Source organism: Meriones unguiculatus, chromosome 12, assembly GCF_030254825.1.
Source record: "Meriones unguiculatus strain TT.TT164.6M chromosome 12, Bangor_MerUng_6.1, whole genome shotgun sequence".
NCBI classification, from domain to species: domain Eukaryota; kingdom Metazoa; phylum Chordata; class Mammalia; order Rodentia; family Muridae; genus Meriones; species Meriones unguiculatus.
The window spans coordinates 79,553,701-79,569,659 of NC_083360.1; the positions used below are offsets into that span (position 1 = coordinate 79,553,701).

At 46.4% G+C, this 15,959-nt stretch overlaps 1 protein-coding gene across 3 annotated transcripts in view; it reads left to right on the forward strand.

Moving 5' to 3' along the window:
• Raver2 (ribonucleoprotein, PTB binding 2) overlaps positions 1-15,959 on the forward strand; it is a 75,980-nt gene that overhangs the window by 16,524 nt on the left and 43,497 nt on the right. For all 3 annotated transcript variants that reach the window (XM_060365970.1, XM_060365971.1, XM_060365969.1), the window contains exons 2-3: positions 7,191-7,257; positions 13,211-13,680. In XM_060365970.1, the coding sequence (XP_060221953.1) occupies positions 7,191-7,257; positions 13,211-13,680 (537 nt within the window). The remainder of the gene's footprint in view (positions 1-7,190; positions 7,258-13,210; positions 13,681-15,959) is intronic.

A 15,959-nucleotide genomic window follows, 5' to 3' on the forward strand; every position in this document is an offset into this window, starting at 1 on the left:
ATTTTGGGTTGAAATCAGAAGAGAATGTCTCACAGTTTTTAAGATGGCCCTATGCATCCTTGTGCCATCTTGTACTATGTCCCAGTGTAAAGCAATGTTTTCAGCACTGATAGTTACGAGATCAGAGCACTCATGAACTCCTAAGAATGTTGTAGTCATGGCCTGCAGTATGAGATACTTAGTCAAGACTTAATTCAGTATAAAAAAAATGTGCACGCCCATCGCATTAGCATTCACATTTTCTTTCGTCTTTAGATTACATATATGTGTGTGTGTGTATCAAAAGAAGTTTTGAACATTGGAACACAATTTTTCATTGTTGGTGATGAGAAACTGACTTGTGTGCCAATTTTATATACCAGCATATCCAGTATTACATAAAAATTTCCTGGGTGAAAAGACTCGAGTGGAAAAAGTTTCAGCCTTGATTTAGATGTGAGTTCTACCCAGATTGCCTGTACAGACAGGCCTTCCACTGCTGTGACAAGATACCCTGAGAAAAACAGGAGAGCTTAGATTTGGCTCATGGTTTCAGAGAGTCTAGCCTGGTTTTGGCTGCCTTCTTGCTTCTGGGTGCAGGGTGAGTCACGGTAGAAGGGCATGATGGAGGAGGCCGCTCACCTCAGGGCAGCCAAGGAGCGGAGAGACAGAGAGGAAGGGACCAGGAAGGGACCAGGGGCAAGATGTACATTCCAAACGCTTGTCTCCACACTCGGATCCCACCTCTGCGTCTCACCAGCTCCAGACAGCCAAGCCAGCTGGGAACCAAGCCTTCAACACCTACACGAGCCTTTGAAACGATCCCACCTAGAGTCCTGGTAGGTCTCATTCTTGGAAGGTGATGTTCTGATTCAAAGTTTGTACAGAAATGCGGAGAGCTTTGACTAGCCAAGATGTGAAGAGTTTCTAGACCAACACTACCAGATTTAGACTTACTATAAATCTGCAAGAATTAGATAGTGTGATACCGATTTTAAAAAACAAAGGAGTAGATGATTAGATCAGTGGAGCAGACCAGAACATCCGAGAATTGACTCACATGTGGTGCAGTAGCCCAGGGAGACCAAGAATCACATTTTCCGAAAAAGGATCCTGAGGGAGTTGCTAATTCTTCTGCCCAAAGTTGGCCCCTACCTAATGCCACTCACAGCAGTTCTTTGAAGGTAAATCGCAACATGAGTGTGAATGTTAGGAAGTAGTGATGTCTGTGACCTTGGGTAGATAAAGAACACAAAGTGTTCTCCAGAAAAAAACAAAAAAAACACGACATATTGAACCTGGTGGAAATTAAGGACTTCTCATCAGAAAGACATTAAAAAATAAAGGTATATCATAGGCTAGAGGAAAATTCATCATATTTGACAAAGGACTGGTATCCAGAATTTATTTTAAAAAATTCTAAATCCTAGCATTTGAGAAGTTGAGACAGAAGGAAGTGTGGGTTTGAGACCAGACTCAGTCACGTAGTGAGATCATCTACATAGTGACACACACTCTCTCCCTTTCCCTACCTCCTTCTCTCCCTCTTTCCGTCCCTCCTTCCCTCCCTTCTTCCTTCCCTCCCTTCTTCTCCCTCCCTCCCTCCCTCCCTCCTTCCCTCCCTCTCTGTCATTATTGTTGTTTTGGGGACAGGGTCTCTATTGTGTAACTTTAGCTGTCCTGGAACCCTCCTATGCAGACTAAGCTGTCATGTAACTCATAGAGATCCCCTGCCTCTTCCTCCGGGAATGATGGGATTAAAGGTGTGTGTGTGTGCTACTGTGCCTTGCCTAGAGACTCCCTTAAATGAAGACAGATAGAAAAATAAAGCAAAGATATTTTACAAGTTAGAAAGATTCAAGGATGGACAAGATGGTTCCATGGAGAAAGGCACTTGTTGCCAAGCCTGATGACCTGAGTTCAGTTCCCAGGTCGTGCATGGGGGAAGGAGAGAACCAACTCCCACAAGTTGTCCTCTGACCTCCATGAGTTCACTGAGGTATGTTTCTTCTCATTCCCACAAAATAAATACATGTAAAAAAAATAGAAAAACTAAATTATCCAGTTTAAAAATGGCCTGATGGCTAGAACAGATACTTCTGTTTGGGAAGGGCTCGCAGCCAGTGAACAAATAACAGGATCTGTGATTCCATTATTCATGACAGGGAACCTGATGAAGACCACAGTTGCCTACCTGCGTGTCTACCAGAATGGGTAAAAATAAAGTGACAGGTGGCTCTCCTGTTGGCTCAGCTCGTGACAGTCATAGTCTGCTAGCGAATGAGTCAAGGGCTTCAAAGGTCTCAAAAACTGGCAGATTCTACTAAGGACAAACATAAGCTATATATAGTCTTTTTTTTTTTTTTTTCGAGAAAGAAAGAAACACAGAGTCAGGCCAAGCTCTAAAGTTACTTGTTTCACAGTTCTGGTCCAAGGTCAAGGACCTGTGTGTGGTGACGGATGTGCTGCAGTGGTTCACAGCAGTGCAGGACATTCCTGCTCATCTCTTACAAATCTCCGGGTATTCAGTGCCCGGGCTCCATCTTGATGACCTTGTATAACCCCAGTCAGCCTCCAAACACAATCAGATTAAGTTTCTGTCCCCTTAATACCTCAGTGGGAATTAGAGTCCAGCAAGAGCTTTAGAGGGGGCAAAACCTCCAAATTCTAGAATGCCCAGGCCATATAATTCAGCAGTCTTAGTCTCATGCATTGTTTGCTCAGAAATTGTATTCCTAGTTTTATTCTTAAAAGCCCCAAACTAAAGACAACAATAATAAGGGGGATCTTACCCCCCCCACCAAATTACAGACTTGCAAAGTTCCATATTTACTATAGTATACAATTAGCACAGATGGACAAATGCCCAGTGGGACAGAAACGAAGGCTAATGTACCGATTTGTGTGTCTCTGGAGGCTTGCTGTCTGAGAGAGCTAGTGCTACGGTGTGCCTCTGAAATGTCTCAGCAGACTCATCTTTTTAACACTTGCTCCCCAACTTGTGGCACATTTTTGAGAGGTTCTGGAAACTAGAAGTTGAGACATGGCTTTGCTGGCAGAAATGGATCACGATGTCCAGCCCTTGGTTCCTGCTGCATGCTATTTCCTGTTCTACCACGGTGGGAACAACCTCAGCCACACACTCCCATTACCATAGGCTGAGCTGTTCCTGAAAGCCTAACCCACTGTGACGAGGGGATCCCTCTGAAACCGTGAGCCAAAGGAAGGAGTTCCTCTCCTCAGCTTTCCAGGATGGGTGTTGTCGCAGGCGGTTTGAGAGCTGACTGACCAGTACAGTGCCTCCGTGGGGACCCTGACAGCTAGGAAGAAAGTGACATCTTCTACTGCATAGAAGGCCCCCTTTTCTGAGGTAGCTAGTGGTAGATGCTAGCCACATACATAAACTACCTCTAACAATGCTGGGCTCATCACTGAATAACCTGGCAACTGAAGTTCACAGTTGCTGTGTCCACCGCCCCCCCTTACTAACAGGATATGCACTAAGACCGCAAAGAGGCTCAGCTCTATAGCCACAAACTCACTGCACCCTAGTCTCAGGTAATACCAATTCCTGGAAGAACGTGGCTCACCAGGACCTACATATCCCGTGGATGAGGAGGTAACTGTCACCCCATTCTCCCACACATGTTTTCAGTTTCTTATGAATTTAACCACTTGCAGCTGGCCATGGTGGCACAAGCCTGGAACCCCAACACTTGGGAGGCAGAGACAGGAGGACTGCTGCAACCTAGTCCATCCAGCAAGTCTCAGGTCAGGCAGGGCTGTATAGTGACACCCTGTGTCACACACAGGCATACAAGTGAGTTTCCTGTAGGACCTCTCTGGTCAGGTCATCTTCTGACCTCCACATGCACAATGTGGCATATGCACGTGCACACATACACACAAAATACATGCGTACATACATGCATACATACAAATACCTTCGGTGTATGAAGGCCAGTAGATGTGTAGTGTTTATAAGAATGTAATAGTTTAGAAAAGTATAACTTGCAAAATAACACTGGCCTGGAAATAAACCAGGCATTAGAAGCTCAGTTCCAAGTTTCAGCATCAGGCCCCTGGTGATTTTAAAAAGCATGCCATGAAACCACTTGTCAGTGTCCACCAACCTGTTGTCTGGGCCTCTCCATCTGCCCAGAGAGACACCTATGGAAAAGGGGAAGGGGACTGTCTAGATTTGCCTTATTGATAATATTGTTGTTTTCTAATTGCTTGCCACTTAAAACAACACATTTGTTGTCTTCTTTCTTTATTTTTTACATGTTTTGTCACACGGGCAAGCTTAGGAAACCTGTGCTTTGGCTCATGTCACTCACATGGGAAGGAGTGCAGAGCAGCTGGGGTTGGGTGAGGAGAGCACATCCCTGCTGTAATCAAAGCTGTTTCCGCTCTGCCAAAAATCCTTGCTGAGGCTTCAGGGGATGTCATTGAATCTCGCTTGCACACGCTAATGTCAACCAGAAATGTGAGTCTGACACACTCCTTTGCTGTAAGGAATTTGTAAGTGGTGTTTCTGCGCAGAGGAGGAAAATCACACCTTAGCCTCCGTTCCTGGGAGCTCTGAGTTCAGGTCTTTCAGTTCTTCGTGGCAGAGCTAGGGAAATTTTGGCAGACACTGCCTAGGACTGTCCGTCAGGTCTGAAATCTCTGCTCGGGTTTCCTTGCTGAGGCACAGGTGAGGGGTGACCACCAGGGCAGGGAGAAAGGTCATTGGTGCCTTCTCTCTTGTAAGGCTTCCCTGTTAGCAGACAGGACCCTGTCCCAGCTGTGCTGGACTGCTGTGATTAAAAGTACAGACAGTATGAAAATAAGATTTCTGAGCGGGAAACTGCATCTTTGGTCCTGAAGCTTTCCCTCCGGTAATTCCCTCAGTGAGAGGGACTGGAGGGCAGGCCATTTGTTTACAGACACTTGATGACAGGATGAGTGGCGTCGGTTTTCTTTACCTAGCTCTCGACAGCTGCTCAGCAGCCAAATGAAAGATTAACGTGCGCACCACCCAAAGAATACACTTGATCCCTCGAATCAAGCCTCCCCCGTCAAGCCCTAAGTTAGTTGGCTGGTTAGGTGTGTGCTGTGCAAGAAGTTACATTTTCCTTAGGACCACAGCTGAAGTTTTCTTAGGTCTGACAAAACCCTGCACAGCCAAGAGAAATGACACGAACGTCTACACTGCCATGTTCAGCAAACCGTTTCCCAAAGCTGATGTGTGCTTATTTATTATTTCTAGGTACTTACAATAAAACTTACTAATAAGCCACACCAGATGCTTAGCCTCACTGTTTTGTGTAACAGATGGTTGTCATATTTTTACCCGATCAATGTTTCTACAATTTGCCTGGTATACCTATACCTTTCTTCCTCTTCTGTGTTGAATTCGAAGGCAAACTTAGAGTTTGAAATGTTATGTCTAAGGGTGGTCCACCTGCCTGCCTGTGCACCAGGTATGTGCCTGGTGCCCACAGAGGCCAGGAGAATTTCTGGAAGTGGAGTTACTCAGGCTTTGGAGGCGCCATGTAGGTGGTGGGAATTGAACCTGGGTCCTCTGGAAGAGCTCTGAGCCATCTCTGTAGCCCCAGAGAAGCCTTCTAAAGTGTGGTGTCTTCTTCTTTATCTTCCATTTCTAGATTGCTCTTAAGTAGAAAAACTAGCATGGCAGTCATTTTTGTAACTGTTAATGGTTGCTTGGTGATGTTCTCTTTTGAAAGAGACTGAACGAGGGTGTGTTATCCTGGGACCTTTCTGAATCCACACTCAGAAGTTACTAATTGCACTTGAGTTCCTTCTGCTCGGGTTTCCTGAGCTTTTAGTTTGCATGCGTATGTATGTGTATGCGTATTGATCTCTGTGTGTGTGTATGTATACACACAAATACACATGTGGAGGCCCAAAGCTGCTATCAGGTGCCTTTGTTGATCCCCTTTGCTCTATTTATCGAGACGCTGAACTCAGTGTTTGCTAGGCTGGCTAGTCAGTTTGCCCCAGGGAGTCCATCTCCACTAGGATTACCTGCCCATCTTTTATTTGGGTTCTGGGGATCCAAACTCTGGTCTCCATAGTTCCCCGACAAGCACTTTATCCATGGAGTCACCCCGTAGCCCCTGGTTTTCGGATTTTTCATCTGTGTAAGTCCGGCATCTCCTACCCACCAAAAGCTAGATGAGAACGATGACAGTTGCAGCAGTAAGATCTCATTGAGTTAAACGCTTCAGTACTGCTAGCCCGTGCTTCCTCACGTGCATTTGTTACCCAGAACGGGTTGCCTGTCCCGCTCTAGCGTGGGGGTTAAAATGCCCACCTGTGTGATAATCTTAAGTCCTTCATGTCTGTTAAGAAATATGTGATTTGTGCCCAGCGGGGACATCAACCCTTGGTCAGAGTTCCATGGTGAGACCCTGTCTCAAAAGAAGTGTGCAGAAATTTTCAGTGCTACATGCTACTTCAGAACAACGACTATCTATTTTAGTACGTGTTCTAATGCCTACCTCATGCAAAGCAATGCAGGCAAAATACAAACGTATAAAATAAGTTCATACGTTGTATTCTGTGAAGAATCAAGAGGAGACAGATTTCAACCTACACTGTTTTTGTTACACTAATTGTTTTTTTATAAAACATTTAATTTATAAATTAAAAACCTACCCTTTACTTGTCACAGTACGGCCAAACTATGTTTGTTTATTCTCCGTGATTGTTACAGGCATTTACAGGTGTATTTCTTGCCTAAACCGCAGCACATGGGATGATTTAACGTATATTAATTTAGGTAATATTTATACTTCGAGAGAGGCGTAAGTCAGGACATGATTGTGATTGGCACATGAAGACATGGTCTGTGTGAGCTTGGCAGGAAAAGCTTCCCAGAAGAGCATCGGAGGTGGGATTTCAGTGTAACCTAGGTAGCCTGGGCAGCTTTTGTGACCAGGTCACCCCGTGCTAGATCTGGTGGAAGTGTGAGCAGAATGCGAGTAGAGTAGGTTCACGTGGGTAGTCGGTGCTCAGTGGGAGTGGACTATGGGGTGTGTCCTGAGATGGCAGCGTGGAGGGGAGATGGCAGCGTGACAGTGTGACACTGTGTGTGACACTGTGTGTATGTGTGTGTTGGGGGGGGCAGTAAAGCCTTGTCATCTGCAACCGCTCACCTAATTGATGTACTTACTGCATTTTCATGGCTTTGTGTCTTTCAGGAGGTTCATGAGTTATTACAGGACTATGAGCTAAAGTATTGCTATGTGGACAGGAATAAACGTACAGGTGAGAGTTGTGCCGAAAGCACACGGTCCCGTGTTGATTTTGCATGTGTCATGGAACAGAGAAGCGCGCTGTGTTCTCATGCTTGAACTGCCTTCTCCTGGTGTTGGGGATTGAGCTCAGGGCCTTCACGGGGGGGGGGAGGGGGGTCCAGCAATCATTCCCACACTGAGCTCACAGGCCAGCTGTGAACTCCTCGGTGTGAAATCCTGTCAGGGTGACTCACTGGTTACTCGCTGAGGGCAACATTAGTGTCCTGGACTTTAGCCGGTGAACGAATGCAGTGTAGTTGGAGGCTCGTGATGTTTAGCCGTGAACGTTCTGTGTTAACAGGTATTCTTCGGGGGTGTGGCCTGCTTCCACCTGGTAAGGTCACTGGGTTCTGCGAACACACTGTGTGTATAGCTTGGCCTTTAGCTCGACATATTGGGAAACTTGCTAAGTTTTTTTTTCTGAACATTAGTACTAGTTGTGAGCTCAGAACTGCATTCGTTTATGGCCATACCATATGGAAATGTTTATGAACTTCCTTGAGGGATAGCATACAGCGTGGAGGATGACCAAACCACTGTGTACACAGGTACTCCAGTACCAATAGCACTTGAGGGCTGGGGCTATAGCTTGGTGTGGAGCACTTACCTTAGACGGGCAAGGAGATGGGTGTGATCCCAGCATTGTCCCCCAGAGAGTATACTAGAATAAGAAGGACTTGGCTGCCCTAGGGCGGGTGTGTGTGTGGAGTGAGAGCAGGGATTCCGTGGCTTGGAGCTTCTGGGTGTCTGAATTTGGGTGTCCCCATGAGTATTGTCCCAGGAAGGGCCCTAGAGATTGCTTCCTCTCAAGCCTGAGCAGAGGAAGCTGTGGCAAAAGAGAGTGAAAGGTCAGCTTGGACAGGTGTGCACACTCGGGAAAGAGTGCTCAGACACGTGTGCAGACTCGGGACGTAAAAGGATGGTCCTCGACTTCAGATTCCCAGTCCCTCCAGCCTCAGCTCATGGCTTTATGGGCTCAACAGAACATAGCCAGTGTTTAGCAAAATATTGTGTGTGTGTTTTAGGAAAGAGTTCAGCAGTGTTATCTATCTGGCTGGTTGGACCGGGAGCCAGAGAACCTGCAGTGGGCGTGCCTGTGAGTCAACTGAGGTAGCCCATTGCATGACCGGGGGTCCTGGACTGTATGAAAAGGAGGAAGTGAGCCAAACGCCAGCTTTTGTTATTCTCTGCTTCCTGACTGTGGATGTTGTGGACAAGCTGCCTCAAGTTCCCGCCACCAGAACTGCCCCCCCCCGAAATGTGAGCCCAAATAAAACTCCCTTTCCTTAGGTTACAGGCTGCCCAATTTTCCTTTAAGCCAGGGAAGTGACGCAAGCCCCTTGGAGGCGCCCAGAAGATCGCGAGTGAATCCCAGATGTTGAACACTGAGTTATTTACACTGTTGATGTTTGGTTTTGCTTTGTTCCTACTGTGACCGTGCCCCGGTTCTTCCCTCTGGAAGTAAGAAAGTATTTAGTTTTGCAGGAGCCCCTAGTTGAAAGACTTTAAACTTTTTTAAAAAAAGAGATTTTAGAGTGTTATGGAGATTTTGAGTTTTAAAAGAGGCTGGCTTTTTTTTTTTTTTAAGCTTGACACATGCTGTAGTCATCTGAGAGGAGAGAACCTTGAGAAAGAAAATGCCTTCAGAAGACTGGACTGCAGGCAAGCCTGTAGGGCATTTTCTTAGTCAGTGATTGATGGGGGCGGGCCCAGCCTGTTTTGGGTGGTACAGCCTATGCAGGTGGACCTGGGTTCGATAAAGAGGCAGGCTGAGCAAGCCAGTAAGCAGCAGCCCTCGCTGGCCTCTGCCTCAGCTCCTGTCTTCAGGTTCCTGCCCTGAGTTCCTTCCCTGATTCCTTCAGTGATGGACCACAGTATGGAAGTGTGAGTTAAATAAACCCTTTTCCTCCCATTTTCTTTTGGTCATGGTATTTCATCACAGCAATAGAAGCCCTAAGACAGAAATTGGCACCAGGATAGTGGGGAGGATTGTGGAAGGACTTGGGAATTTTGGGCGAGAGAAGCCATTGAGTGTTCAAAGCTTGGTGAGCGGTTTTTCGGGTCCTTGGAAGATGAGAATGTTAAAAGCAGTGCAGATGATGGAGGCCTGGCTTGTGAAGTTCCTGTTGGGGCCGTTGTGCATTTGTTATTTTTAATTAAGATTCTGTGGTTCTAGAAGCCGGGGCTGGACAATCAGTGGTGATTAGCAGGAGACCAGAACCATGGAAGTAGACCTTTGCTTTACTAGGACAGTTGATGCTGGTCAGCTGGGGCTGAGAAATTAGCAGTGATAAAGAGACCAGCATCACTGAGGTGAAATCTTCTGAGCGGTGTTTCCTGAGAGTGCACAGAAGCTGTGTCCCAGAGGTGGCCACGGTTGCCATCCCTAGTTCTGGCAGCCAGACTTGGTGGGGTAAAGGTCACCCAGGTGGTACTGGTTTTGAAGGCGTGAAGGGATTACGTAGAGCCCCTGAGGCTTGGCACCGTGAGAGGCCAGGAATCCCCACTGGCGAAGGTGCAGCCCCAGTGGCAGCTGAAGGCCTAGAATTGAAAGGGTCGTGCAGAGAAGTTGAGGCTTGGCACCATGAAGAGAGTACAGGAGAGGCTATTGGGGAAAGTGCAGCCCGGCTGCAGTAGGAGGGAGACCCAGCATTTTGGAGGTGCCGGTACCATGGGCCAACCACCAAGGACAGCAGTAGCGGAGGAGTGGAGCTGGAACCCAGAAGACAGGCTGTGTGTGCTGCAGAGGGCGGAGCCAGGGAAGTGACGCAAGCCCCTTGGAGGCGCCCAGAAAATCGCGAGTGAATCCCAGATGTTGAACACTGAGTTATTTACACTGTTGATGTTTGGTTTTGCTTTGTTCCTACTGTGACCGTGCCCCGGTTCTTCCCTCTGGAAGTAAGAAAGTATTTAGTTTTGCAGGAGCCCCTAGTTGAAAGACTTTAAACTTTTAAAAAAAAGAGATTTTAGAGTGTTATGGAGATTTTGAGTTTTAAAAGAGGCTGGCTATTTCTTTTTTTTTAAGAGACAACTTCTGAAGTGTTTGAATTTGTAAGGTAGTGGGAGGTTTTAAGTTGGTAAAATGTTTTATACTGTGATGCCTTTTTGTTTGTTAGTCTTTGATTTTTTTCGAGACAAGGTTTCTCTGTGTAGCCCTGGCTGTCCTGGAACTCAGAGATTTGCCTGCCTCTGCCTTCTGGGTGCTTTGATTAAAGGCGTGTGCCATCGCTGCCAGGCTGTGCTGTGATGTCTTTCTTAATGTGCGATCTTGGCAATGAACAAGAAAGATGTGACTTAACAGTGATATGTTTATGTGTCAGGTTGAGAAGGGGTCAGTTGTGCTGGCTAGTTTTATGTCAAGTTGACACAAGCTAAAGTCACCTGAGAGGAGGGAATCTCAGTTGAGAAAACGCCTCCATAAGTTCAGGCTGCAGACAAGCCTGTAGAGCACTTTCTCAATTAGTGATGGAGAGGGAAGGGCCCAGCCCACTGTGGGTGGGGCTACCCCTGGAGCGGTGGTCCTGGGTTCTGTAAGAAAGCAGCCCGAGCGAGCGAGCCAATGAGCAGCACTTCTCCATGGCCTCTGTCAGTGCCTGCCTCCAGGTTTCTGCCCTGTTTGAGTCCCTGTCCTGACTTATGTCAGTAGTCTTAGCGTTTCTTCATACCAGCAGTAAGTAGCCCTAACTAAGGCAGGTGAATTGTCGGGTCATTTTGCCACAACAACAACAACAACAAAAGTAGTTAGTAAAAACCAATCACTTTTTTTTTTCCTTTTAAAATAAAAAGGTATTGGAAACCACGAGTTAATTCTCGAAACAAGGATGGCAGGGCTGTTTTGGTTCTTCTGTTGGATGAGTTAGTTGTTTCGTTGTCCTTGGCATTTGGAGAGCTTGCACAGTGAAAACCATGTTGTTTTAAATGTTAGCATCACCCTGAGGTAAGATACTCATATTCTGAGAGCTACATGGGCACCAAGACCAACCGAGGGAGGTCAGAATTCTCGGCGCTGTGAGACTCTCCCTTTCTCACCCCTTGTGCCTCTGCTCTGAACCACATAGGACTATACCCAGTTTGAATCTGGGCGACTCCACTGCTTGCGAGGCTTGCCCCACTGGTGCCCCCCAAGGAGATGAGGCACTTTGAGAGAGCAGCTGTCTTGTGATTTGTGGATTGCTGTGTGGTATTCTAATTGGAAGCTCTCAGGATTTCTTTAAAAAGTTCTTTTTTTTTTAAAGTTCTTAAAGTATTTACATTCGTCAGTGAAAACAGATAAATTCATATCCCTAAAATGTAATTTTAACAAATATGAACCTGTATATTTCATTGATTTGTAACCCACGTGTCACATGTTTGAGACAGCGTTTCCCTGTCTCAACAGTGAAGCCCAGGCTGGCTCTCAAGGTATGCTTCTCCTCTCTCTGCCACATGTGTGAGATCCTAGGCATGTGTCAACAACCAGGCTATGTTATGCTTTTATATATACATTTTATTGTTTGATGCTGAAATGGCTTAGGTAGCTTTTTTAAATTGTTTGAGACTAAAGGTTAAAATCTTTATCCAGGATCAGAATTGTGTTACCTTTTCATTTGATATTATTTATCAAAGTTGTATGTGGCACTATATACACTCATGGCTCCTTTGAAGCTAATCAATCAGGATTTATTATCGCTCTCTCTTTAAATTACACTGATTTATTTGTGTGTGTATGTGAGAGAGAGAGAATGCACACGTGGCCAGAGGGCAGCTGTGGCAGTTGGTTCTGCTCTCCTACCGTCTAGGTCCTGGGAGGAACTCACTCATGAGGGTTGGCATTGCAAAGCCACGTCACAGTCTTGATTGATCTTAAATGATATGAAAAAGATGTGGAGAAACTGGTTTACTGCCGGCATCCTGGCATCTTTTACTGTACTTTCAGTTTTTCTGGCCCTTCCTATGAAAGTCTTTTAGGTCTTTCTGGGGGAAAGGATCTTGCAACCTTATTTTAACTTCATTGATGGTTTTTAGAAAGGCTACTTAAAGCTCTTACATCTGACCTCAAGGAGGTCAGATTTGTGTTAGAAAATGCTATCCCAAACAAAATTCCTCAGAATATAGTGGCTCTTATGGTGGAATTCCTAATATAATTACTAAACGTTTTATTTGAGGAACTGACCATAAAATTAGTTTAGTGGAGACTGAGCATTAAAAAAAAAAAACAACTAACTTTTTTTAAACAAGTAAATAAGAATTGAAAAATCAGAGGGTGAAAAAGAAAAATCAGAGGGTAAAGAGATGGCACAGTGGTTAAGAATGCGCTCTGAGCAATCACGGAACCCACATAACAAGCCAGGCATGGTCTCACCTGCTGCTGAAAGACCGGCTCTGAGCAGGAGTAGAGAAGGGATACAGTAGCCTGGCAGGCTGCAGCCTTGCTGAAGAATCAAGAGTTCTGAAGGGACGAGTCTACCTCAGAGGGACTAGGTGGCGAGGGGTAGAGGACACTGACGCCTTCCTCTGGCTACCGTGTGCACTCACATGCCTGCCTGCCTTCGATTCTGCACACATACATGTGCAAAACACAAACACACACACACACACACACACACACACAACTAGAAAAGCAGTTTCTAAACAAGAGCAAAGTCAAGCATGTATTGCGGGTCAGGTTTGGAGGCAGAGGCAGCTGCATCTGAGTTTCAAGTCCGCTGGTCTGTGCAGTGAGGTTCCGACCAACAGGGGCTAGATGGTGAGATGTGTGGGGGAGGGGTCAGGAGGGGACACTGCATACAGTGGAGTACATTTTCTGATAATTCTGCATCAGAAAAAGATACGTCCTTTTGTATATAGTGAGTCTTGGGCATAAAATGTATTCCTTGCTGTGGGTCACAGGAGGGAAAGATGGAAACACCGACCTGATTGCTTTAATTCCCTCCGCTACCTTGCAGCTTTTGTTACCTTGCTGAACGGGGAGCAAGCGCAGAGCGCGATCCGGAGGTTCCATCAGTTCTCCTTTCGAGGCCGAGAGTTGAGCGTGCAGCTGCAGCCCACGGATGCCCTGCTGTGCATCACCAACCTGCCCGTCTCCTTCACGTTAGAAGAGTTTGAAGAGCTTGTCCGGGCTTACGGGAACGTCGAGAGGTGCTTTCTGGTTTATAGTGAAGTGACCGGCCACTCCAAAGGCTACGGGTTTGTGGAATACATGAAGAAGGACTTCGCGGCCAAGGCCAGACTGGAGCTGTTGGGCCGGCAGCTGGGCGCGTCGGCGCTGTTTGCACAGTGGATGGATGTTAATCTCTTGGCCTCGGAGCTCATCCATTCCAAGTGCCTTTGTATAGACAAACTCCCCAGTGACTACAGGGATTCAGAAGAGCTCTTGCAGCTTTTTTCCAGTGTCCATAAACCTGTGTTCTGCCAGGTATGTCTTTCTAAGAGCCGGTTTGAGAGATTTAAAAATGGCTGCGTCCTTAGCTAATCGACGTCTGTAGCTACATCCCGTTAAGCTGCCGTGTCCGTGAGACTCTCACAGTGGTGATTTTGATTCTGCTGCAGTCCATAACGAGGACTCTGAGGAAATTTTAAGTCAATTCCCTTCTGTTCATGGGCCAAACTCCTACCTTCCCATTCTGCCTTTCCATTCTGTCCAGCCATTCATCCATTAGCCCATTTCTCTCCCTCAGTCATGTTCGCCACTGTCTCTGGGCTAGCGCCAGGTATACCAGAAGCGTAGAGAGTAGAGCGCTGTGTCTCAGTGCTTCACAGTGTTGTAGATGGGCACGACGAGAGAACAGATAGCTGCAGATCCTCTCTCAAGAGTGACTTCCTGGAGGATAGAAAACCTGGGTGATGGCTAAGGCGAATGCCTGCTTCTGTGTGCACGGGGTCATGGAGGGTGAGAGTGGCCACACTGGCGAGCACTTCCAAGCCTCCTAATAACTGTACGGAGACACGTGTGTGTGTGTGTGACGCCTCACCCTGCAGCTTTCTGATGACAACAGGCCAGTTCTCTCTCCATTCCCTTCATTTCCTCCTTTTGTCCCCTCCTTTCACTTCCATGTTTCCTATCTTTTAAAAAAAGATTTATCTATTATGCATATGAGTGCTCTATCTTCATGTACACCTACATACCAGAAGAGGGCCCCGATCTCACTATAGATGGTTGTGAGTTAAAGTGGTTGCTGGGAATCGAACTCCTCAGGACCTCTGGAAAGCAGCCAGTGCTCTTAACCTCTGAGCTATCTCTCCAGCCCCCATGTTTCCTTTCTTAACCCCCCTCCTCTAACCCAACAGGTGCCAAATTCTTATCTTGCGGTGAACTTTTGGAGTTGGCACGTTTATGCACAATGCACAATGGACACACAAAGTGTGTGTTCAGATGGACAGATAAAGGTCTGTGTGGTTGTGGTGCCCAGCACGGTGCTGTGTGTGCATACACGGGGGGTGGGGGTAGGGGGAGCCGAGAGCCAGCCGTCAGGCGGCGGATTACCCTCAGAATTTGAGTAATACAGTGGATTGTTAATCGTGACGGAGGATCTCCTGAACTTAGGTCTTCCTAGCTAACTCGAATTGTATGCCTTGATATCAACTTCTCTACTGGTGGGTGACTCCACTGTCTGCTGGTGAGCTCCAGTCTGGTCCCACTGTCTACAGGACTGTCCTTTTCAGCTGCTACACGTGAGTGAGCTAGGCATCGGTAGGCGTCTTTCAGAATGTAGTATGAATGGCCCCCTCCTGCTTTTTCCTTCCATCTTTGCTCCTTCCATCCCAGTAAAGCATTAAAGAAACCATCTAAGACTTGTATAAAATTAGAATATTTTGTGCCAAACCTTTGACCCACCCTTTGCTCAGTTATTCGAAGCAGATTGGTCTATGATGTGCTCATATTATTGACTCCTGAGAGTTATACAGTGCTATCATCCTGTGTCATTTCTTAATTCTCTGAGGCCTTTGGAGCAAGTGTGAGGAGCAAAGCCACTCATCACACCATAGATATGAATTATGAACCCACAAATCGGCAGGAACCTTGCTTCACCTTGTCCGGCTGTACAGTGGTGGATGCTGTTTGCTGCTGTTCCCCTGAGTGGCTCTTAGCTTATATTGAAATGCTTCAAAATAACAGAAACTTAAAAGAGATACAAAATCCACATCCCAGGGCTTCTTAAAGACGCAAGCTTGATTTTCTCGCATCTATCACCTTGGGGTGTAAGCATATTTGTTAAGATCACTCAGATGTGCTTGAATCTTGGAACCGTGTGGTGATGTATTCCTTCTTCCCTCTGCTCTTCGGTCGAGTCTGTAGAGCCGGACTTTACTGTCGTCCTGTACACTCCTGCAGGTGGGTGACAGAAATAAACCCAGGATCCCGTGCAGCAGCTCGATAGCCCGATGTAGAAACCGAAGGCTGTGTGCTGCAGGTGACGGAGCATGAAACCTAGGCCTGAAAGATGCTTGAGCGGATTCCTGGGATTTGCTTAGTATATTGAAATACAAGTTGGCTGGGACTCCTTCTGTCTGTCTGCTTGTGACAACAGCATTTTTCCATGGTGTGTAGGCAGATTATCGGTGTTTCATTCTCCATGAATCTGGTGACTTGTTGTGAAGACAGTTTTAATGTAATTACTTAACTGTCTTATTAATAATTGTGTGTATATATATTTCTTAGTAAGTAGGAGACTAATGACTGTTAAATTAGAAAAT